This window comes from Chionomys nivalis, chromosome 1, assembly GCF_950005125.1.
Source record: "Chionomys nivalis chromosome 1, mChiNiv1.1, whole genome shotgun sequence".
Taxonomy (NCBI): domain Eukaryota; kingdom Metazoa; phylum Chordata; class Mammalia; order Rodentia; family Cricetidae; genus Chionomys; species Chionomys nivalis.
Genome location: NC_080086.1, coordinates 138,900,347 through 138,925,347, shown reverse-complemented (window position 1 = coordinate 138,925,347; position 25,001 = coordinate 138,900,347). Strand labels below are relative to the sequence as shown.

The 25,001-nt window shown below is 38.7% G+C and overlaps 1 protein-coding gene across 1 annotated transcript in view; it reads right to left on the bottom strand.

Moving 5' to 3' along the window:
- The window catches only part of Herc6 (HECT and RLD domain containing E3 ubiquitin protein ligase family member 6), an 82,311-nt gene that overhangs the window by 6,903 nt on the left and 50,407 nt on the right, over positions 1-25,001 (bottom strand). Inside the window, exons 13-17 of the mRNA XM_057778396.1 lie at positions 24,046-24,206; positions 12,289-12,393; positions 11,330-11,434; positions 6,180-6,314; positions 4,823-4,966 (exon numbers count right to left, since the gene is read on the bottom strand). Coding sequence (XP_057634379.1) covers positions 4,823-4,966; positions 6,180-6,314; positions 11,330-11,434; positions 12,289-12,393; positions 24,046-24,206 — 650 coding nt within the window. The remainder of the gene's footprint in view (positions 1-4,822; positions 4,967-6,179; positions 6,315-11,329; positions 11,435-12,288; positions 12,394-24,045; positions 24,207-25,001) is intronic.

Here is a 25,001-nt window from a genome sequence, read left to right as displayed (position 1 = left end):
TTAAAAAGGACACAGAGAAAATTTAAGACAGCTTTTTGCTGTTTGTGGGTTGCGTGCGGCAAAGAAATTGTCCTGACTCAGCAACAGGAAAAAACTGGCTGTTTTAAAATGCCGGCTTTCTGGGCTGTGCCGCCATTGCGATCTCTGTCTGGCTCCTGCTGGAGACAGAGCTTTTGAATGGAGCATTTGGAGTAAAGTGCTATGGCTTGCTTGATGGCAATGTGGACTGCTGTGTGCCTGGAACTGTGTGTGGCTCAGGGGCACCAAATGGCTCTGAGGCAGGAGGGCTCAGCTCTGCCATGCTGAACTGTGCTGGTCTCAGGTAGGAACTACCATAATTACCATAATAACAGTGCAGTTAAGGTTTGGACTGAGCTGGACACAGGCGGTACCGTATTATCTGTACATGGTGCAACTTAAGTTTTTAAGAAGTGCTTAACATTTTAAAAAATGCTCCTGGATAGTAAAAAAATTACAGATTCACAATAGAACTGATTCATACACTGTTGGATGAATGTACGTAGGCTTAAGAGAGAGAAATATATATATGTAAAATAAAGTTAATGTCTTAATAAAAGGGTAAAGTCTTTAAAGAGACAGAGTACAGATAGTTATAGATTAAAAGAAATAAAGAAAAATAAGCCACGTAAAAATGGAAAATTCACAGAGAGTCTGGATTCTTTGTATTATTATGTTTTCTTTAAAATTTTTGACTGTAAAGGAGCTAAGTACAGAGAGACATTTTATTATATGGGCTGCCAAGCTAAACCAAAATGGATATAAGGGTATTATGATTTCAAAATGTGGGTCTAAGGATATGATGCTTTGGAGAGGGTCTTCTTTTGTTTTCACAGAGGATGAGACTCTGTGGATTGCGTCTATCCCAATATGGTATGATAGACCATGCCCTCCTAAAAGGTTGCTGTAAACACCTTCAAAAAATTACTTCATTCAACTGCCGACTGAGATGACCCTGACACACAGGTTACACCATAAAAGATCTAAATACAGCGCCCCCATTCAGCAGAAAGCAGTTTGGAGAAAAAAAACTGCACCCATATTCCCAAATATTGTTTATGAATATTCTTTTACATTTAAAGGGGGATATGTTATAGATATGAATAATTTGCATTGGTATAGATTTTAAGGTCAATTTTGTTATATGTATATGTATTTCTGATATTGATTAAGGTATTGTGATTGTGTAGTTCATTTAAAAATGTAACGTATATAGGTTGTTAATGGATAATCATCAATAATAGTAAAGCTTGTAGTCATGTTAGTTAGATTTTCTAGATATATAGAGATATATTTCAGTTAGATAGGCATTCTTCATATCTTTCAAAGACTACAGAATATGGCATTTTAAATGTTTTAATAATTTAGAGTTTTTCATGGCAATGAGACACGTCTGCTCCTGGTAGCACCAGCTACTTCAAGAAGAAGATGGGCATAGAAGAGACTCCTTATGGAGTTTGATAGCCATTTGGACATAAAACTGCTCATGCCTGGACTGTTGCATAAACTGGACACAAAGAACCCACAAAAAAAAGGACTGCTAAACTTGCCTAAAGTTGAGATAGTCTTTCGGGGTTTCTGATTCATAAAAGAGTCTACGAGACATTCTGCAGGACACAGCAGAAAGTAACTGAACTGTCTTTGGAATTTTCCTGCTTCATGGAAATGTCTGCTAAAAACCATGGGCCTGTAGGCCGAAGATGGATGCCCCAATGGTACAGAGGAACTTTGGATGACTGACTGTCCAGGCAGCAAGATGTCTCTGTCATTTCTAGAGTTTTCTTATTTCTTGTTTACTTAGGTAATATTATATCCTTCTGGAGTCTTTGATGGAGTTAAAAAATAAATAGATAGTTATAGTTTTCCTTAGTTATGATAAAAGATAAAGTAGATATAAATATTGTAACTGTAATTCTTGCTTGATAACTGTTTTGTTATATGTAATTTTACTATGTTAAAGTTAAAGTCTTTCTTTTTTTTTTTCAATATTTATTTATTAAGTATACAGTATTCTGTCTGCGTGTATGCCTGCAGGCCAGAAGAGGACACCAGATCTCACTACAGATGGTTGTGAGCCACCATGTGGTTGCTGGGAATTGAACTCAGGACCTTTGGAAGAGGCAGTGCTCTTAACCTCTGAGCCATCTCTCAGCCCCAAAGTCTTTCTTTTTTGTTTAAACAGAAAAAGGGGAAATGATGGAGGTGGGTCTTGTATTTATCTGCTGCTTTCATTGGTTAATTAATAAAGAAACTGCCTAGGCCCATTTTATAGGCCAACCCTTAGGTGGGTGGAGTAAACAGAACAGAATGCTGGGAGAAAGAAGCTGAGTCAGGGAGTTGCCATGATTCTCCCACCGGACACAGATGCAGGTTAAGATCTTCCCTGGTAAGCCACCTCGTGGGGCTACACAAAATATCAAAAATGGGTTAGATCAATATGTAAGAGCTAGCCAATAAGAGGTTAAAACTAATGGGCCAAGCAGTGTTTAAAAGAATACAGTTTCCGTGTAATTATTTCAGGTAAAGCCATGCAGGCGGCTGGGTGCCGGGGATGCAGCCCCGCCGCTCTTATTACAACAAATAATTAGTTATACAAAGACACAATTAGACTAATGAAGAACAAATTTTACCCCCCTTTTCTAATTAATATCACAAGTCAGACACAAACTGGGTTTAAAAAGAATAAACATTTTATACTCTTTTAAGTTATAATGAAATTTAAATATCTTCCATAACGTTCTTTCTGTTGTTTATGTTTGTTTGCTTGAGACATACAGGATGTTCTCAAAACTCACTGTAAAGTTGAGGGTGATTTTGCCTGTGCCTCCCCAATGTGGGATTATGGCCATGTGCCAGCATGCCCAGCTTCTTGCACAATTTTTACTATAAATTAAAAATACAGAACATTAAGTAAATAGACTTTTGTTATTGATAGCATATCTGAAATGTAGAAACAAATGCTCAGGTGCAATTACAGTTTTCCTTTGTAACTTTAAGGTCCTGGCCTTCCGACTCACGGAGAAAAACAACCGTGAGGAAGGAAGATGGCCCTGCATTGACGCTTCAAGTTAGCAGAACAAATGCCAGATGAGTGTGATGTGAATGCATACTCAGCAATGCAGCCCCACGTGGAGGTTGACCATTGGAGTAGCTCTCACGGGCCCCTTTCTCACTCTGGCATCCTGTCTTATCGTGGCTTCTCTTAGCCTGCAGAAGATCCTGCCATGATACCCTGTGCCCAGAGTCCTCCCGAGAGCCAGTGAATGTCAGCACTATGTATGCCCTTGGACTTCTAGAGCTCTGATCTACATAGGCTGCTTAACAAAGAACCCAGGTGGCTCATTAAAGTGACAACAAGAATAGCAGGCTAATGCAGCTGCCTTTACTTTTCCTCTCTGCATTGTGTAGTTCTGGGTAGAAAAACAAAACAAAACTTTCCAGGACCAAACTGCAGCCCAGGGGAGGAAGTATCACTAGAGCGACATTCGAGGATCCTTACTCCAGTGTCATTCTTGCTGTTAGCAGTCTGTGGGGGTCAGTAACTCACAGGGTGATAATTCTCCCCACTTTCCTTGACTTAGTAACTCCTCAGAGAGAATTTTGAAATCAGTAAAAAGTAGAGTACAATCTTGAAAGGCCTCTCCTAACCTAGTCTGTTTTCTATCCCTTAATTTGTAACACGTACTTTGGTAAAACTTTCCTCTTTTGTCAAGCCATATACTTTTTTTTTAAAATTGGGGGTATGTGTGTGTCTGTTTTCTACTGAGCAAAACTATGAATATGCATAAAAGTGAGGGCTTTGCTGAATGTGGTGCATGCCTAACTCAAGTACTCAGAAGATAGAGGCAGGAAGATTGTGAGTTCAAGGCTAGCTTGGCATACATAGTTAGACACTGTATAATAAAATGTATAAAAAGACAAAAATGAAAAAAAATTGTAGTCAAATTAACTAACTTTCAAACTCAAAAGTTACCTCTAGTATTCTATCAACAGTTTCTACTAAGTTGAAACATTATATACTATAACTCTCAAAATTAAGGAAAAATAACCACTCCTTAGAGATTACATAATCAGTTTTAGGATATCCATGCAATAGAATATCACTCCACAGTTAAAAAAATAAGAAATGAACTATGAGCACATGCCATGGCATGGATGCATCTCAAAGTAATTATATTCACTTGAAAAAGGCAGATACTAAATTTGACCATATTTAATTTTATTTATATAAAAATATGGTTCACTCTACAGTGACAGGAAGCAGAGCAGTGGTTGCTTAGGAAGGGTGGATGTGGAAGGAGTGTGAGAGAGTCTTTGGCAATGATGTATACATTTGTTATTTCACTGGTGTGTAAGTATGTCATAAAATTGGGTATTTTCTGTGTCTATTATATTTCAATGACACTTCATTAATGCTAAAATCTAATATGTATAGGAATCACCGAGGGGATTTTATATGAGTCATGAGTTCTGATTCTGTAGATCTTGAGTAGGGCCAGAGTGATGTTGTTTTATTTGTTTGTTTTGTTTTGTTTTTCTGAGCTCACCAGTAACAGTTCAAGCTGCCCTCAAGCTTTGCCCCTTTACATGTGCCTTGAACACTAGGGTTAAGTATGCAATATCACACCTACATAAGTCTGGTTTTCTACATGCTGCCAGATCATGCCATGGCACAGCTACTGCTCCATGAGTGAGGTAGTACTCAACATGGGGAAGCCATGTTGTACAGTCCTAATTTTACACTGTTATCTATGGTCTGCATATTGCAGCATTTACTATGTTTTATGAGAAAGACATAACTTACATTGACCGGAAACCACATGTTGGAGTTCTTTTCGGGATACACAAACATTCCATATTTGGGGTCTGTCATCTCTTCAAATATATAGTGGAAGAACTCTGAACTCACCCCTGCACTCTTAGCACTGACTTCGTTAATAAATTCAACCTATAGGAAGAAAATTTATTTCAAGGCTCTTAGTCAAAATATAGCTCTTTGTTTGCCCTTAATGGAAAAATCTTGGGCCTATCCTGACCCTTCCTCGAATTCTCTAGAACTGCCAGACCCACACATTGCTTTACCTTCTCATACTCTATTTTCCTTTAGTGTTTGCTGCCAAGCTGTGAAAGCCAGGAGCCCACTGATTCTCAGGTTGATTAGACCTTGAGTACATGGATGCTTTAGACTGACATACTCACCACTGGAAGAAGGAATAATATCTTGGTATAAATTTTGATATGCTTCAAACTCCCGAGCCATGACATTTTCCAGTTATTTAACCTTATTGACTGTCTTCATATTAGCTTTCAGACTGTGCAGACTTGTCTCTAATGGTCAGCCTTTGGTTTCTCCAGCCTCTGTGTCTGGTAAGCAGCCCTCTCAGTGAGTGTGAGCTAAGCACCTTTGCAGTAAGTTTGTTGCCATAGCACCCAGGAAACACATAGGTTAACCAGCTCCTGCAGCTGGATTTCATGACCCAGTACTGACTTCATTTTACTCTGTCTGCTCTGACAATTCCTTTTCTGGCTAATTCCATTTCTTTCATTCATTTATATATCGAATATATGGTGCTGGAGATTGAATTGGGCCCTCAGGCAGGCTAGGCAAGCACTCTGCCACTCTCTGGCCCTGTCGTTTGAATATGAGCATGCTTAAGCTTCATCCCTCCAGTGTTTGCTCATCTTCTACTCTAGCTGAGAAAGCTTTTCTGCTGGTCTTTGATCAAGCTCTTTGGCCTGGTCAGAACTCATAGTGAGGGCAAGGATTAGGAAGGACAGTCTTGTCATGCTTGGTCTATTTCGTATCTGTCTTGAAGCTAACATATTTCTTCTTAAGGACAGTCATTTTCTATAGAGGAAAGAATGTTCTAGCGATATCCCCAGAAAGTATAAGAAACCTAGACACAAAGGGAGTTTGATTTCTAAAATCAAACTGTTTTGTTTTCGATTTGAATTACACACTGAGAAATCATGCTCTCTGGTCTGAGCGTTATCCTCCAGGATTTGTTTTCTTTGGAAGCTTATCACATTCCATTCCCTTAATGGAAAGGGGGAGCTTCTAGAAACCTTAAGACCTTAATCACCATAGTTGTGAATGCAACTTCTTAATTATGAATGTCTCATCCCACAATAAAAAAGTCCAGCAAGACCTTTTACTTTACCGTTAGTGGTTTCCTAAGGTCAGACTTTTCGGCTTTTCCTAACTCATACAAGGCATCTTCAACCAGGTGACTTCGTCTGACTCTCAGTGTTAAGAGTTCTGGTCTCATGCTTCCTTGAGGTGCCATGGTGTCACACTTTTAGAAAAAAAAAAAAAACAATTTTCAGTTGATTCTCCTTTGGACCTTCAAGGCTATCAGGAATAAAAGCGAATGGTGAAACAGGCCTACGGTCTCTGTGAGTGGAAACTGGAGAATCAAACTTTCAAGATCTGGGGCTGGTGAGCTAGCTAAGAAGACGAAGGAGCTTGCTGCCAATCCTCCTAACCACAGCTTCCTCTCTGGAACCTATATGCTAGAAGGAGAGAATGGACCCAAGCAAGTTGTCCTCTGAACTCCGTGTGTGGATGGCAACATACACACAAACAACACATAAATGTAAACATGTTTTAGAAAGAAATTAAAGACTGCCTTGATGATATACCATGTTCAAATACAAGGCCAGCCTGGTCTACCTGATTCCCCACATTTTTACAAAAAATAACCCTAGCTTTTTTGTTTGTTTGTTTGTTTGCTTCTTTGGTTTTTCTCTTGCTGAAGATCTCACCAGGCAGCCAAACTTCCTTGAATTCATAATACACCCCTCCATAAACCTCCTGAGGGCACAAAGCACCGGGCTTGATTTACATCTAATATTTCTAATAAAATATCTTTTATATCTTACTGCCAAAACTCTATATATACATTTATAATTTAAGGAACGTGCTATTAAACCTTTACAATGTAAGATAATGTAATTATGGGATCAAATAAGCTGTGACATCTTGTGTTTATGTGCAAAAATTAGTGATTGGGCATGAACAGTCAAGTTATTAAAACTGTCTAAGATCCCTTACCGTAGCATCAAACATGCTAAGTGAACAATCTGCCATCAGTCTTCAGAAGCCCAGTTTTATCACCTAAACCTCAGAAATGACTCTAAGGGCTGTGGATGAGACAAGGGGAACTGTCAGCAATAGGAAGAAGACAAAGGGATGACATTCTCTGAGAGGATACGCTCTACAAATCATAACCATCCATGTTGGAAGTCTCTAAAACTGTGCCGCCAGGAGTCATACTGTTTTGGAGCACTGTTCTGACCATTCTAAACAAGAGTGCCTTGAGCCTCCTAAATCATCCATACTTCTTCCCTACCATAGGCCTTGGTCTTGCTTCTGTTAAATTCCTTGGTATTGGAAGTTTAACAATGGCCTTGGCTAACCTTGATTTAACCTTCAACACACCTTGGAGCCTTCAGGTCTACCACATGAAAAATAAAGCAATATTTAGAAATTAGGAAACAAAATAGCTCCCTTGGGGTCTGCCTTACAGTAGTGATTTAATGAATAACAAGTTTCTAGATCAGATGTGACTGCCCTTATAAGTTTTCTGTCATCGTAGATAAGGATGTTTGTGACTCTGGACTGGGGAATTCCTACTGCAGATCTCTGCAGCCACCACATACTGAGACATTTATACAGTTCTTCTAGATTGGTCTGTTATTCCCCTCCCCCCAATTCTTTATTGACTTCTGTGTTCAGGAGTCTGTAGTTCTGAGATGCTTCAGCTACACTGACTTGACTTCTAGACCACATTGTCCACGGTTCTGAGCGATGCACAGACTACTGACTGCAGCAGGCAGAAATACCTGTAATTTCTCTTGCCTAGTGAAGACCTGAATAGAGACTCTCCATCTGACCTTATGGTCCAAATTATCTCCACTTGTTCTCCATACACTTCTGTAGAGAAAATACTATACGTGGAAGGAATTGTTTGAAGGAATTTTATGGGGAGGTTAGGATTGGGGAGGAAAGACTTCACCTTTTCCCTTTATTAGAGTGTCAAGGAGATGAAAATAGGAAAGACTTGATTAAACTAACTGATAACAGTGATTACAAGAGCTACTAACAGCAGATGGGAGCCCTTAGTTTTGAACTGATAGTACTCGGACGTTCCTTGTATCTTGCTTGCTTATTGTAAAAACCTGGAATTTATGGCATAATACATTGGCAAAAGTCATATGTAATTAATGAATATAAAAGGAAATATTTTATTGTTGAAATGGCTTCTTTTGTGGATGTTGTGTCCTAAATTTATTGGTTTTATAGAGATGGTCATGATGTTTAAATTTATAATAAAATAATAAAGTTTATGATGTTGGATTCCAATGAATCATTAAAATCTAAATACCATAAATCAATATAAACCTTTCCTGAGAAATGACCTAGAAAACAAGACTTAGCAATCAAAAAATGTTTTAAAAACTATTAATACACTGTCTAGGGAAAGACCATTATATATCTAACAAGAAACTCAGAAAGAAAACATGTAAATATTGTGTGTAAAAATACAGTTGTGAGAGAGGAACAAAATAGTCAGAGTGGAAAGTAAGTTCTGTGACCAAACAAGCTGTCTTCTCAAAATCAGAAAATATATGTTGGATACAAAATATAGTTATCCCATTTACTATACAGACTTTTATTCTTTGCATGTTGAGCAGTTATGGGTTTCTGTGTTAATTGCTATGCGCTATAAGAAGCTATTTCTTTGATGAAGTTTAAGAAATTCACTAATAATCTATGAGTATAGCAAAAAGCTTTTAGTGGTTGTTTTGATGCCATGTTCATTTAGCAGAATAATAGTAGTGGGTTCTCCGAAAGGCCTAAACCCAGGTTCCTTGGCCCTAATAATGGTGCCAGGTATTGGTTTCATCCCACAGTGGGCTTTAAATTGAACCAGAAAACAGTTCGTTGTAACATGAAGGGGCCTGCTTGTTTGTTGGGGTTTCTGTCCCGCCCAGTCCCCAGCCGTTTAGTCCCAGAGAAAATCACACAGAGATCTCCACAAGTTATAAAACTGATTGGCCCATTAGCTCAGGCTTCTTATTAATTCTTATAGCTTATATTAACCCATTGTTCTTAGCACGTTAGCCACATAGCTCGGTACCTTTTTCAGCCGGGTAGATTACATCTTGCTTCTTGATGGTCTGGGCAGGAATGAGAAGAATGGGCTTCCTCCTTTCCAGCATTCCCCTGTTCTCATTGCCCTGCCTCTACTTCCTGTCTGGTTGACCTGCCTATACTTCCTGTCTGGCCAATCAGCATTTTATGAAAATACATGATTGACAGGATACAGATAATTCTCCCACACCACCTGGTTATTTCCATAACATTCACACCACTGTTGCACCACAGGGCATATCTTGCCAGGACAGCCAGTATTACAGCTTTCAGGATCCACAGATGAGCGAGACTGATGATTATTTTGCTCCTGAGGCAGTGTACTTAGCACTTCCCAGCACCATGAAAACTAGTCAGTAGGGATGCAGCTTCCAAATCTACTTCTTGATTTCTCCATGTTCTATGAGTCAAGTACTCAACATCTTCAGTGATAGGGTCTATATCCTACCCCTTCCCTACAGGCTCAGGGACTTTCACAGAAGAGAGTGTGGGAAAATTGTAAAACTCAAAGGCAGCGCACACAAGGCAAACATAAAGGAAGTGTTTTCAGAACACAATAGGGCAGTTGCACATATGAACTCATAGTGATTGGGACAGCACGCACAACAATTGAGCAGATTCAACCCAGACAAATCCCAGTGTGGAATCATGGGAAGGGGAGAATACAAACCCTCCACTCCTTGCTGAAGAGATACTGGTTTATGATAACTGTTCAGAAGGATGTGACTGCTGGTGGGCTCGACACCCAAGGGGATTTGAGCAGCATAAATTGGAGTAGGGTTTAAAAACGGGGCGGGCATGGGTGGAAAGAAAGTCCATGAAGTTGGGTGGGTAGAGAGGTGAGAATGAATCTGGAGGGGTTTGATGAGATGTTAATATGATGAAAATACAGTATATATGAAATTATCAAAGAATTAATAAAATAGTATTAAATATTGGTGCTTATAAGTCAAGCTCCAATGAACTAAAAAAAAATCTGAAGACCGACACTAAGATCATAGCAATAGTTAAAATCAGATAAAATGAGGAGAGGAAAAGAATAGCTTACTAGGGAAATGATGTCACCTACAGACAGTGAGGACTGGAATGCAAAATGAGAAACTCAAATTAAACCAAATCATGATTGACTGGTCAGACTGGTACAGGTCACAAGGTCATTAGCATTCTGCTTTGGTGAAAGACTGAAAGAAGGGCTTTATACATTGCTGGTGGGAACAAAGATTGGCAAAATAAATACAAAGTTTACTCTAGCAACATTTAATAATTAAAAAGAAAAAGTTAAACATTGAACTGCTTTGTTATGTTAGTAATCAAATAGCCTGGATTAACCAAGAAACATTTTTTTCAGAATTCTAAATAATGATTTAGATATGGTGGGATCAGAAATACTGCTCTATTGAGACCTTAACAAAAGTAAGAGATGAAATAAAATTATTAGGTAAGTGTTAAAGGTTGGTAAGAAATTCTAAAATGGAAGAGGCATGGGGTGACCTCTTAAATAATAAAATCAGTGCACACAAAAAATAAGGTAACTGGAATTAGAAGATTAAAGGATTAAATACTGGAAAGAAATTTGAGTTGGCGTTTTTCTTAAAATACTTCAGAAGAGAAAACTAGTAGTGACTGCAAAATAACTAAAGTGGTAGACCAACACATGTGATAAAATGTTTATACCTGATGACTTGGTCATGAGTACCACTATTTTTATTTTATATATGTTTGAATTGTTATGACAAAAATGGTAACCCATATTGGCTTGAATATCATTTGATTGTGTCTCCAAAGAATCCTGTGAAACTTTGTCTCCAGCGTGGTGATAATTAACTTCTAAACTGGACCTCTGGAAGACAATTATGGGACACTACCCTCAGAAGGGATTCCTATTAGCCACACAGAGGTTATTCCTTATCAGAACACGTTGTTATAAAGTGAGGCCAAACAACACAATTGGCCCCTTCAATAGAAGGAAAAATCCTTTAGTGTTTCTCCTATTTTAATGCTGGTGATGAGAGATAGGGTAGTGAAGAAGTGAGGATAGACACATTGTGATTCCTACATCACACTGATAAACTTCTACAACTACAAGTTAAAAAAAATCACTTTATAAAGTATACAGCCTCTGTTATGTTGTCATGGCAACAAAAACATACATACCCTCAGTTTTGCAAATGAGTCGCATTGCATCAACGTAAGTTTGGATTGCAAATTGAAACAAAATAAAAAGTCACTTAAAACAAGACCAGAGGATTCTGAAGGTAACTAAGAAAAAAAATGGAAAGAAAAATAAGCAAACAACAAATTGGACAATGAAAATAAAAGTAACATTCAATCCCTTCCTTAATTTTATCACTTTATATGTTGCTAGGATCTTTTGAATCTATTTTTAAGAATCTAATTAGCAAGAAGCACCCTGTTCCTTTTGTTCCTCTCTCTGCCTACTTGTCTTTCCTTGTTTGTTTTTAAGACGAAATGTCGTATATCCCAGTTTGACCTCAACCTAACTACATACCAAAAGACGACCTTGCACTTCTTTTTTTTTCAAAATTTAAACTATTTTTCAAATTTTAGATTACTTTATTCTTTTAAGTGTATGGGTGTTTTATTGTTGTATATATGTCTGTACCTCAGATGTGTGCAGTGTCTGCAGTGTCCAAAGATGCCAGAAGAGGGTATCTATTCCCTTGAAAAGGAGTTGCAGACAGATGTGAACCACCATATGGATGCTAGGAACAGAACCCAGGTCCTCTGGAAGAGCATCCAGTTCTCTTAACCAGTGAGCTATCTCTCCTGCCCTGACCTCACACTTCTGATCCTTGTTTCTTCACTGAAGTGTAGAGATTACAGGGATGCACTGCCATACCTGATTTATGTAGTACTGGGAATCAAGAACTCAAGCCTCAATTCATGTTAAGCAGACACTCCCAACTAAGCTACAGCCCAAGCCCTTGGAGGCACATTTATAGGACAATAATTTGTTTTGTGGGCAAAATGTTTTCAATGGCCATATGATTTACCCAATTTAGCATTATAATAAAGACATTTTTAATGCACAGCTGCTAACATGTCCTGCCTTATGTCATGAACATTCTCATAAGGGAATATGTCATACTTACCTGATTGCTATACCTGTAGAACAGTTTGTTTTCCTCCATAAAGAAGTTTGAGATGTCAGAAAGCTCATTTATGATGAAAGTACTTGCTGGCAGTCGACGGTTAACCTTAAAGAGAACATGGCCTGGAATTTCACTTTCTACTAATAAATGATGTAATGCGTGACACCTACGTTTACATGCGTAACTGAATATGCATTTGACAATGATGGAATAAGGGTGTTTTAGACAAGTTGAGTTTGATGGGATAAGCTTCATTCAGCATATTTCATCGAAGAGTCAAGAGTTTTTCACATGGTATCTATCAGTCATTAAAAAAAATCTGGCTTATCCATGTGTCTTTTCTAATGCCAATCCCTCTGTATATTTGCAGGACAGTTGAATTCTCTCCTTTACTTATACTACAAATGCTAGCTGTCTGTCAATTTGTATGTGTGTGTCTTTCTTGCGTTTTCAATTTTACATATATATATATATATATATATATAGCTTGAGGATATCCCTTATATATTTGAAAATAAATATATATAAGATACTTGTAAGCATTTTACAAAGATCTCAATAAATTCAATTAAAATAAAAAATAATCTTGAGGGGGACTAAATTCCATGTCAGAGTAATGATGGAGGTAGTGTAGGCCATGGTAGGAACACAGTGGTGAAGAGCTCTTTCCAATAGGGAATGTTAGGGATGGACCTCAAAGAAGGTGATGTAAGTGCTCTGAAAAAGGTCTTTGGTGACAGAAAAACCTCTGGTGTCACCTAGCATCAAAGAAAGCCACTGGCAATACAAAAGCAAGCCAAGAAGAATAAAAGTTCTGTTAAAGTTTTCTCTGCAGAGGGCTGGAGAGACGGCTGCTCCTCTGGAGGACCTGAAGGTATTGAGTTCGATTCCCAGCACCACATGATGGCTTACAACTATCTGTAACTACAGTTCTGAGGGACCAGGCACCCTCTTCTGGCCTCCATAGATACCAGCACACAAGTTGATGTGGGAGTGATTTCTTTCTAATCTGTTGCTTTCATTGGTTAATTAATAAAGAAACTGCCTAGGCCCATTTGATAGGCCAACCCTTAGGTGGGCGGAGTAGACAGAACAGAATGCTGGGAGAAAGAAGCCGAGTCAGGCAGTAGCCATGATTCTCCCACTCCAGACAGACGCAGGTTAAGATCTTTCCTGGTAAGCCAGCTCGTGGTGCTACACAGAATATTAGAAATGGGTTAGATCAAAATGTAAGAGCTAGCCAATAAGAGGCTGGAAGTAATGGGCCAGGCAGTGTTTAAAAGAATACAGTTTCCGTGTAACTATTTTGGGTGTAAAGCTAGCCGGGTGGCGGGAAGTGGCCCACCGCTCCACACAACAACAAGTGGTGCACGAAGATACATGCAAGCGAAACACCCATACCCATAAATTAAAAATAAAAGCTTATTTGAAAAACCAAGAAGTTGTCCGCAGGTATGGATTGCCCACTTGGATGTAATCAGAAAGCAATCACATATCTAAGAAATGTTTTCTGATTAGCTATGATGTAAGGGTACAACAAGGGTTCCCAGAAGAAATAATGCTCAAAAATAAATAATTTCAGTAAGCATGCATTCAGAGATTACTTGTACTACATACAAAAAATACAGTAAAATGTGTTATTCTTACGTTAGGATTATATGCACAGAAACACAAAAGTGGATCAAAAGATTAGTATCAACGGGTAAAATTAGCAACATTTCAACAAACTAGCGACAAATGGTTAGAAATGTAAGTTTCAAAAGAAGAAGTAAGGCTGAAGGCTATAGCTTATAGTGCTTGCCTAGAGAGCACGGATGAAGCCCTAGAGTCAGCCCCCAGTACCACATACAAACGAGAGGTGTAACACGCCTATACTCTCAGCTCTTTGGAGATGGAGACAGAAGCAACCTAAGTTCAATGTCCTGTTCAATTATATGGTGAACTTGAGGCCAGCCAAGGAAACATGAGTCCCTGACAGAGTAAGAGGAAGACCACAGAGAGACAGAAAAAAAGCTATTTTATCAAAATTATAAACTGTGAGATATGCATCAAGGCAAATGCCTAGAATCTTAGCACTTTGGAGGCAAAGTCAGGAAAACCAAGTGTTCTGAGCCAGCCTTAACTAGATATCAAAATCCTGATCCCATGCTTACCTAGTAGCATCTGGGAGGCCCTAGGCTGTACCTCCAGTACTATGAAAGAGAGAGAAAGAGAGAGGAAGGGAGGAAGGAAGACCACTGAAAAAGTGAGTAAAAGAAAAGGATGATCAAATGACAAAGACTCTGCATATATCTAACTATATGCACATACGTACACATAACTGTAACTCATAATAAAAACAAAGATAGATTAACTTTTAAATAAGCAAACAAATCTTCAAATAATATATATTAACCAACAACTACATCAAAGGATGTTCAGTCTTATCAACTATTAGTCAGCAGGAAAATGCAAATGAAAACAGTCATGAGATACCATTTATCAGCCACGATGGGAGCATAATCAAAACAGCAGGTAATAAGTAGTTGAGAAGTACATGAAAAATATAACTTTCCTACTTTCTCGATAGGTGGACAAAATTGTGCTGGTCTTTGGAAAATAAGCTAGTAGGGCTTCACAGGATGGAGCTTTTGTATGTTTCAACAATTCTACTCTTAGCTATATGTCCAAAAGAAATGAAAACATTTATTTACACAAGAACTTGTACACAACTGTAAATGATCAAGGTGTTGGAATAACCAAAATATTCATCAGTTGCTGAAAAGATAAAAATATGGCAGGCTTAGAAAATGAAAGGAAAAGCTCTATAAAACATAGAGAAAGCACAGAAACCAGAATAGTACAAAGGGACTATGGGGATTGTATTGGCTGGGTTTACTTGTCAACTTGACACAAGCTAAAGTCATCAAGAAAAAGGCACCTCAGTTGAGGAAATGCCTCTCTGAGATCCAGCTGTAAGGCATTTTCTCAATTGGTGATCAATGGGGGAGAACCCAGCCCACTGTAGGGGGTGCCATCCCTGGGCTGGTGGTCCTGAACTCCATAAGGAAACAGAATGAGCAAGCCAGAGGAAGCAAACCAGTAAGCAGTCCCCCTCCATGTCCTCTGCATCAACTCCTGCCTCCAGGTTCTTGCTCTGCTTGAGTTCTGTTTTGACTTCCTCCAATGGACTATGATCTGGAAGTGTGAGTCAAATAAACCCTTTCCTCTCCAACTTGCTTTTTGGTCATGGTGTTTGATTGCAGCAATAGAAACCATGACTAAGAGAGGGAGAGAGTAAGAGAGAAGAAATGCTTGAAAGGCAATAGTAGGATGCAAGTGATAGGAACAGGGAAGTGGGAAAATCAGGGAGACTACAACTGGGGAAGAGTTGGAGGGGTCAGTGCAGAAAGGAAGTCACAGAGCAGGTGAAACTGACATTAAGGATGTTTGAAAAAGCCATAAGAATCATTTTACTTTATACTAACCTAAAATTGCATGATTATGTTTATGTGTGTGTACATATATACATACACATATACACAACACAGACACACATATAATGAATTTATGCCACTTGAGATGACATTGCTCCCCATAAAGACCACACACTATCTAACAAGAACTCCAGTACCACATTAAAGAAATCTTTTTTAGAGTTATCGGTCAAGGAAGTTGAAGAGACTCCCAAAACATTATAGGCTATTGCTGCTGCCTTTGATTACTTTCCAGAGGCTGAAAACACAACACACTTCAGAAAAAGGACTAAGAACATTAGATATGGATCTGGCATGAAAGCCTCCTCCTGGGAATCTAGGTTGTAGTCTCAGAACGTATTTTGAAAGATGCCAAGGGAGGGAGGCAACCAAGAGTTTTACCTAGCTGTGATGCTTATGATTCATGGCAGTGCCAAATATGGCAAAATATTTCTGTAGGTACAGAAACCTTGGTAGTAACCAGCAGCTATCAAATTGAACTTAAGGTCCATTCAACAGAAGGGAAATCATGCCGGGTACTGGAAACCTAAACAACTATGCAGGGAGAGAGAGGTCAGGATCTTAAAGGAGAACCTACAACTACCACTTTACTAGACCAGTATTATTCCCCAAAGCATTCTAAACACCTATCCTTGTATCCACTATAATTGTAGCTCTTACCCCTCATCAAGGATGCTTCCCTTTGTAGCAGATGTGGACCATTACAGCTACAGCAAACTACAACTTATCAAAGTTCAGAGAACAAGTGATCTTGCGTTGTTCAGACCCAATGGATACATCTACGATGCCTACACCTGACTTTCATAGAACACTGTGAAAGAGGGGATGGAGAGAGACTATAACAGATAGAGGACCAGGAAACCTTGTTGTATGATTGTGTTTTCTAGAAATGATGGGAAAGCTTCACCCATGATGCCTCAATAATAAGGTCACTAAATGATGTCTAAGCAATGACAGTACTGATAGATATGCTATTGTGGAAAGTGGAAATGTCACAGTGTTCCTCCCTACACAAAGGACCACAGTCAGCCCGTTAGTCATCTTCAGGGATGATACCCCTAATTGGGTATCTAGCATTAAGTGGCCAGCCCTGGAATCGTTTACATAGAAGCAGGACTAAATGAAGGTGAACTCAACAGGGTGACTTCATACATATATGCATTTCTACACATATGTAACAACAATAATTAAAGACTCCATGAATTTGAGAGAGAGAAAGGTGAGGAGACATGGGAGGGTTGCTCTAGTGATATTTTATTTGTATTTTAACAAATAAAGCTTGCCTGAAGATCAGAATGCTGAGCTAGAGGCCAGGCAGTGGTATCACATACCTTTAATTCCAGTATTAGGGAGTCACACACCTTAATCTTAGCACTAGGGAAGTGGAGACAGGATTGATATGGCTGGGCAGAGAGAGGAATAAAAAACAGGAGGAGATAGAAGCTCGATGCAGTGTGAGGAGCAGTGCGGTCTGAGGACAGGATTGCCCCTTTGGTGTGAGTATTGATAGAGGTAAGAACTCTCTAATAGCTGGACACTTTGTTTCTCTGATCTTCAGCATTAACCCCTATATCTGACTCTGGGTTTTTATTATTAATACCAATTTTAGAATCTGTGCTACAGGTTGCAGGGAAGTAAGGGAAGGGGGAAATGATACAACTGTATCTTAATTTAAAACATTTTTAAGAGCCTGCTTCAGGGCAGAGGAGTCCAGAGAGCCAGCAGGGAGTGTTCCTGCTACTGGGGCTTCTTTGTATTGTCTCATCATGCCTCCCAAGCCTGCCTTTTTATCTGAAAGATCCTTGGAGCCCTGCAAGAGACCCTGCTTCCCTGCTGAGCAGATCAAGAGAGCACAGCCTGCTTCGGGGTGGAAGGGATCTGAGAGCCTGCTCCAGTGCTAACGGGACCTAAGAGAGGGCAGACCAAGAAAAACTCTCAAGTACACAGTCAGCCACAGCAAAAATTGTACCAAGACACCAAGACTCTCCTGGCCTCATTTGAAGGAAGAGATGGGCAGGCGCCAATGCAAGAATTCCTCCAACATCCTGAAAAGCATTATGTTAACACCAGAATCCAGCGAATACACAACAAGAAGACTTGAGCATCCTAACTCAGAAGAAGTAGAAGTAAACGAATTTAAACATAAACTAATGAAAATTATGGACACCCTTCAAAAAGAAGACAAAAACTCCCTTAAAGAAATGGAAGAGAAGACAAACAAAAAGTTAGAAGAAATTAATAAATCCCTCAAAGATACCCAAGAAAACCAAGAAAAAGCAATCAAACAGGTAAAGAAAATAGTTCAAGACCTGAAGACCAAAATGAAGGTAATAAAGAAAACACAAACCAAGGGATGGCTGGAGATGGAAAATCTGGGTAAACAAACAGGAACTCCAGAGACAAGTATAACCAAGAGAATACAAGAGATAGAAGAAAGAATTTAGGCTCTGAGGATACGATAGAGGAAATAGACTTATTGATCAAAGAAAAGAGCAAATCCAACAAATTCTTAATAAAAAAACATGCAGGAAATCTGGGACACCATGAAAAGACCAAACCTAAGAATAATAGGGATAGAAGAAGTAGAAAAAATTCCAGCTCAAAGGCCCAGAAAATATATTCAACAAAATTATAGAAGAAAACTTTCCCAACCTAAAGAAGGATATTCTTATGAAGATAAAAGAAGCTTACAGAACACTAAATAGACCAGATTAAAAAAAAATGCTCTCACCATATAATAATCAAAACACAAAACATACAGAATAAAGAAAGAATATTGAGAGCTGCAAAGGAAAAAGGTCAAGTAACATATAAAGGTAAACCTATCAGAATTACACTTGACTTCTCAATAGAAACCTTGAAAGCCAGAAGGTCTTGGATAGATGTGCTGCAGACACAAAGAGACCATGGATGCAGGCCCAGACTACTATACCAAGCAAAGCTTTCTTTCATTATCAATGGAGAAAACAAGATATTCTAGAACAAAAACAGATTTAAACAATATGTAACTACAAACCCAACATTACAGAAAGTACTAGAAGGAAAACTTCAACATAAGGAAGCCAATAACACCCACAATAGCACAGACAGCTGACAACCCTCCACCAACACAACTCAAAGAAGGGAAACACACAAACACTACCACCAAAAGAAAGTAACCAGAGTTAACAACCACTGGTCATTAATGTCGCTTAATATCAATGGACTCAATTCACCTATAAAAAGGCAGGTTAAGAGAATGTATATGAAAACAAAATCCAACATTCTGCTGTTTATAAGAAACACACCTCAACCTCAAAGACAGACACTATCTCAGAGTAAAGGGTTGGGAAAAGGTTTTCCAAGCAAATGGACCTTAGAAACAAGTGGGTGTGGCTACCCTAATATCTAACATAGTTGATTTCAAACTAAAATCAATCAAAAGAAATGGAGGACACTTTATACTCATAACAGGAACAATTCATCAAGATGAAGTCTCAATCCTGAATATCTATGCCCCTAATATAAAAGAACCCACATATGCAAAAGAAACATTACTAAAATTCAAATCACACATCAAACCCCACACACTAATAGTAGGAGATTTCAACACTCCTCTCTCACCAATGGACAGGTCAAACACACAGAAACTTAACAGAGAAATAAGAGAACAGATGTAAAGAAGCAAATGGACTTAACAGACATCTATAGAACATTCCACCCAAACAGGAAAGACTATACCTTCTTCTCAGCATCTCATGGAACCTTCTCAAAAATTGATTACATACTCAGTAACAAAGCAAACATCCACAGATACAAAACAATTGTAGTAACCTCCTGTGTCTTATTGGATCACCATGGAGTAAAGTTAGAATTTAACAACAATTCTACCCCCAGAAAGCCTAAAAACTCATGGAAACTGAACAGTCAACTACTGAACCACCCCTGTGTCAAGGAAGAAATAAAGAAATTAAAGTCTTCCTTAAATTCAACGAAAATGAAGACACAACATACCCAAACTTTGGAACACTGTGAAAGCAGTGCTAAGAGGAAAGTTCAAAGCACTAAGTGCCCACACAAAGAAAACAGAGAAATCTTACATTAGAGACTTAACAGCACACCTGAAAGCTCTAGAGAAAAAGAAGCAGACTCACTCAGGAGGAATAGAAGACTGGAAATAATCAAACTGAGGACTGAAATCAACAAAATAGAAACACAGAAAACAATTCAAAGAATCAATGAAACAAAGAGCTGGTTCTTTGAGAAAATCAACAAGATTGGTGAACCCCTATGCAAACTAATCAAAAGGCAGAGAGAGAACACTCAAATTAACAGGATCAGAAATGAAAAGGGGGACATAACAAGAGACACTGAGGAAATTCAGAGAATCATTAGGTCTTACTACAAAGGCCTATATGTCACAAAATTGGAAAATGTAAAAAAAATGGACATTTTTTAGATAAATACCATATACAAAAATTAAATCAAGACCAGGTGAACAATTTATATAGACCTATAAGTCATGAAGAAATAGAAGCCGTCGTCAAAAACCTCCCAACCAAAAAGAGCCCAGGACCAGATGGTTTTAGTGCAGAATTCTACCAGAACTTCCAAGAAGAGCTAATACCTATACTCCTCAATGTGTTCCACATAATAGAAACAGAAGAGTCATTGCCAAATGCTTTTTTTTTTTTTCGAGACAGGGTTTCTCCATAGCTTTTTTGGTTCCGGTCCTGGAACTAGCTCTTGTAGATCAGGCTGGCCTCGAATTCCCATAGATCCGCCTGCCTCTGCCTCCAAATGCTTTTTATGAAGCTACAGTTACCCTGATACCAAAATCACACAAAGACTCATGCAAGAAAGAGAATTACAGGCCAATCTCACTCATAAACATCGATGCACAAATTTTCAACAAAATACTGGCAAACTGAATCCAAGAACACATCAAAAAATCATCCATTATGATCAAGTAGGCTTCATCCCAGAGACGCAGGGCTGGTTCAACATATGAAAATCTATCAATGTAATCCGTCATATAAATAAACTGAAAGAAAAAAAACATATGATCATTTTATTAGATGCTGAAAGCAATTGACAAAATTCTACACCCCTTTATTATAAAGGTCTTGGAGAGATCAGGAACACAAGGATCATATCTAAATATAAAGCAATAAACAGCAAGCCGACAGCCAACATCAAATTAAATGGAGAGAAACTCAAAGCGATTCCACTAAAATCAGGAACAAGACAAGGCTGTCCACTCTCTCCATATCTCTTCAATATAGCGCTTGAAGTTCTAGCAATAGCAGTAAGACAACATAAAAAGATCAAGGGGATTCAAATTGGAAAGGAAGAAGTTAAAATTTCATTATTTGCAGATGATATGATAGTCTATATAAGTGACCCCAAAAACTCTACCAGAGAACTCCTACAGCTGATAAACACTTTCAGTGATGTGGCAGGATACAAGATCAACTCAAAAAAAAAAAATCAGTAGCCCTCCTATACACAAAGGATAAGGAAGCAGAGAGGGAAATCAGAGAAACATCACCTTTCACAATAGACACAAATAGCATAAAGTATCTTGGGGTATCACTAACCAAGGAAGTGAAAGATCTATTTGACAAGAACTTTAAGTCTTTGAAGAAAGATATTGAAGAGGATACAAGAAAATGGAAAGATCTCCCATGCTCTTGGATTGGGAGAATCAACCTAGTAAAAATGGCAATTCTACCAAAGGCAATCCTTATCAAAATCCCATCAAAATTCTTCACAGATCTTGAGAGGACAATGATCAACTTTATATGGAAAAACAAAAAACCCAGGATAGCCCAAACAATCCTATACAATATAGGAACTTCCGGAGGCATTACCATCCCTGACATTAAACTCTATTACAGAGCCACAGTAATGAAAACAGCTTGGTATTGGCATAAAAACAGAGACGTTGACCAATGGAATTGAATTGAAGACCCAGATATTAATCCACAAACCTATGAACACCTGATTTTTGACAAAGAAGCTAAAATTATACAATGGAAGAAAGAAAGCATCTTTAACAAATGGTGCTGCCATAACTGGGTGTCAACCTGTAGAAGAATGAAAATAGATCCATATCTATCACCATGCACAAAACTCAAGTCCAAATGGATTAAAGACTTCAATATAAATCCGACCATAATGAACCTGATAGAAGAGAAAATGGAAAGTAGCCTGCAATACATGAACACAGGAGACTACTTCCTATGTATAACCCCAGTAGCACAGACAATAAGAACAATGAATAAATGGGACCTCCTGAAACCGAGAAGCTTCTGTAAAGCAAAGGACACAGTCATTAAGACAAAATAGCTGCCTACTGAATGGGAGAAGATCTTCACTAACTCCACATCAGACAAATGTCTGACCTCCAAAATATATAAAGTACTCAAGAAACTAGACATTAAAATTCTAAATAACCCAATTAAAAATGGAGTACTGAACTAAACAGAGAATTTCAAATGGCCAAAAGATACTTAAAGACATTTTCAACTTCCTTAGCAATCAGGGAAATGCAAATCAAAACAACTTTGAGATACCATCTTACACCTGTCAGAATGTCTAAAATCAAAAACACCAATGATAACATATGGTGGAGAGGATGTGGAGTAAGAGGAACACTAATCCATTGTTGGTGGGAATGCAAACTTGTGCAACCACTTTGGAAATCAGTGTGGTGGTTTCTTAGAAAATCGGGAGTCAACCTAACTCAGGACCCAGCAATACCACTCTTGGGAATATACCCAAGAGATGCCCAATCATACTACAAAAGCATTTGTTCAGCTATGTTCATAGCAGCATTATTTGTAATAGCCAGAACCTGGAAACAACCTAGATACCCCTCAATGAAAGAATGGATAAAGAAAGTGTGGCACATTTACACATTAGAGTACTACTCAGCGGGGAAAAAAACAATGACATCTTGAATTTTGCATGCAAATGGATGGAAATAAAAAATACTATCTTGAGTGAGATAACCCAGACCCAAAAATATGAATATGGTATGTACTCACTTATTAGTGGATTCTAGCCATAAACAAAGGACATTGAGCCTACAGTTCACGATCCTAGAGAAGCTAAGTAATAAGGTGAACCCAAAGAAAAACAGATATAGATCCTCTTGGAAATTGGAAGCAGACAAGATCGCCAGGCAAAAGTCGGGAGCATGGAGGTGGGGGTGGGGTGAAGGTAAGGGGAGAGGGGAAGAGAGAAGGGAGAAAGGAAGGGTTGGGGAGAGCTTGGGGGAGTGGGATGGTTGAGATGTAGGAAGAACGGATACGGGAGCAGTGAGGAAGTTATCTTTCTTAAGGTAGGCATTGTGGGGTTGGCAAGAGGCTTGACTCTAGAGGGGTTCCCAGATGTCCACAGGGATGTCCCCAGCTAGGACCCTGGGCAGCGGAGGAGAGGGTCCACAAACTGGCCTTGTGCCGTAGTCAGAATGATGACTATCTTGAATATCACCATAGAACCTTTGTGCAGTGACAGATGGAGAGAGAGACAGAGACCCACACTGGAGCACTGGACTGAGCTCCCAAGGTCCAGGTGAAGTGCAGAAAGAGGGAGAATATGAGCAAGGAAGTCAGGATCACAAGGGGTTGGTCTGCCCACTGAGACAGTGTGCCTGGTCTAATGGGAACTCACCAAAGCCAGCTGGACTGGGACTGAACTAGCATGGGATCAAACTGGACCCCCTGAATGTGGCTGACAATTGGAGCAGACTGAGAAGTCAATGATACTGACACTGGGATTTGTCTTTACTGCATGTACTGGCTTTTAGGGATACTATTCTTTTGGATACATACCTCCTTAAGCCTGGATGGATGGGGGAGGGACTTGGACTTCCCACAGGACAGGGTACCCTGCCCTCTCTTAGGACTGGAGGGGGAGGGGGCAGGTTGAGTGGGGGAGCAGGAGAGAAGTGGGAGGAGGGGAGGAAATGGAAATTTTGAATGGTATTTATAAAGTAATAAAAAATTATTCGAAAAAATATTTTTGAAGCATGGGCTGGAGAGATTGTTCAGCAGTTAAGTTGAGCTGCTCTTTCAGAGGTCCTGGGTTCGATTCCCAGCAACTACACGGTGACTCACAACCATCTGTAATGAGATCTGAGGCCCTCTTCGGACCTGCAGACATATATGCAGGCAGAACACTGTATATATAATAAATCTTTAAAAATATATATTTTAAAGGTTTTTAACTGTCTGAGACCTAAAGAATTATTATTTAATAAATTGGTGTAGGCATTCCTCTAGAGGATCCTTACCTCATGCACATGTTTCATCACTTCTAAAAGAACTTTCAGACCATGTTGATCCTGCATCATTAAACTTGGATACCACAGCTGAGAGATGGCAATGATAGTGGTCTTTAGCATCTGGACCAGTGCACTCAGAGAAGAAATGTCCAAAGATTTCCAGCATTTTTCTGAGGGTATGAAAATCAAATATGGTAAATACATTCCTCCTCTCAGCCCTAAAATCCTGAAGTTTCTTCTGGGTTATTTATAACATATCTACCATCATAACCATAAGAAATATCCTCTATGGATATTATCATAGACACCACACTACTCAACAGATGGATTGGAAAGCTTTATTCTGAAAAAAAAATCGTTAAAATTAAAGAACTCAAACTCAGGATTTGAAGAACCTTGTTAATGGCTCATACTTATGATTAGTTTATTGACCATGTTTTTCTTTGTGTTTATTGATTTTATTTGATTTGCTATTTCTGAGATAGGGTATTGTTATGTAGCCCAGGCTGGCCTTGAACTTCTGCCAGGCTTCTCACCTCATCATAAGAGTATTGATTTCTTTACATCCAACCTAGCAACTTTGTCAAACAGCTGCAAAAATCTAAAGCTATTCAGATGAATATGCAATCAATATTATTCATATTATGCCTGCTTTCAGATTTCATAAACAACTGCATACAGATACACTTACTTTAAACAGCAGATAACTCACTTTTCACATTACTGAGATTAAACTGGATTTTGGTACTTTTAAATAGGAGTTCTCAGACAATAACTTTAGTAAATATTAAAATCAAAGTTCTCAGAAGGTGTTGGCAGGAAGATGGCTATCCTGGGTTACAAGAGACTCCATCTCAAAAAACAGCAACCAAAAAGGTTAAAATAAATTACCAAGCTAATGCAATTAAATGATATTACTGAGATGCATAACATGCAGATCATGGCCTCAAGTACACAAGAGATTT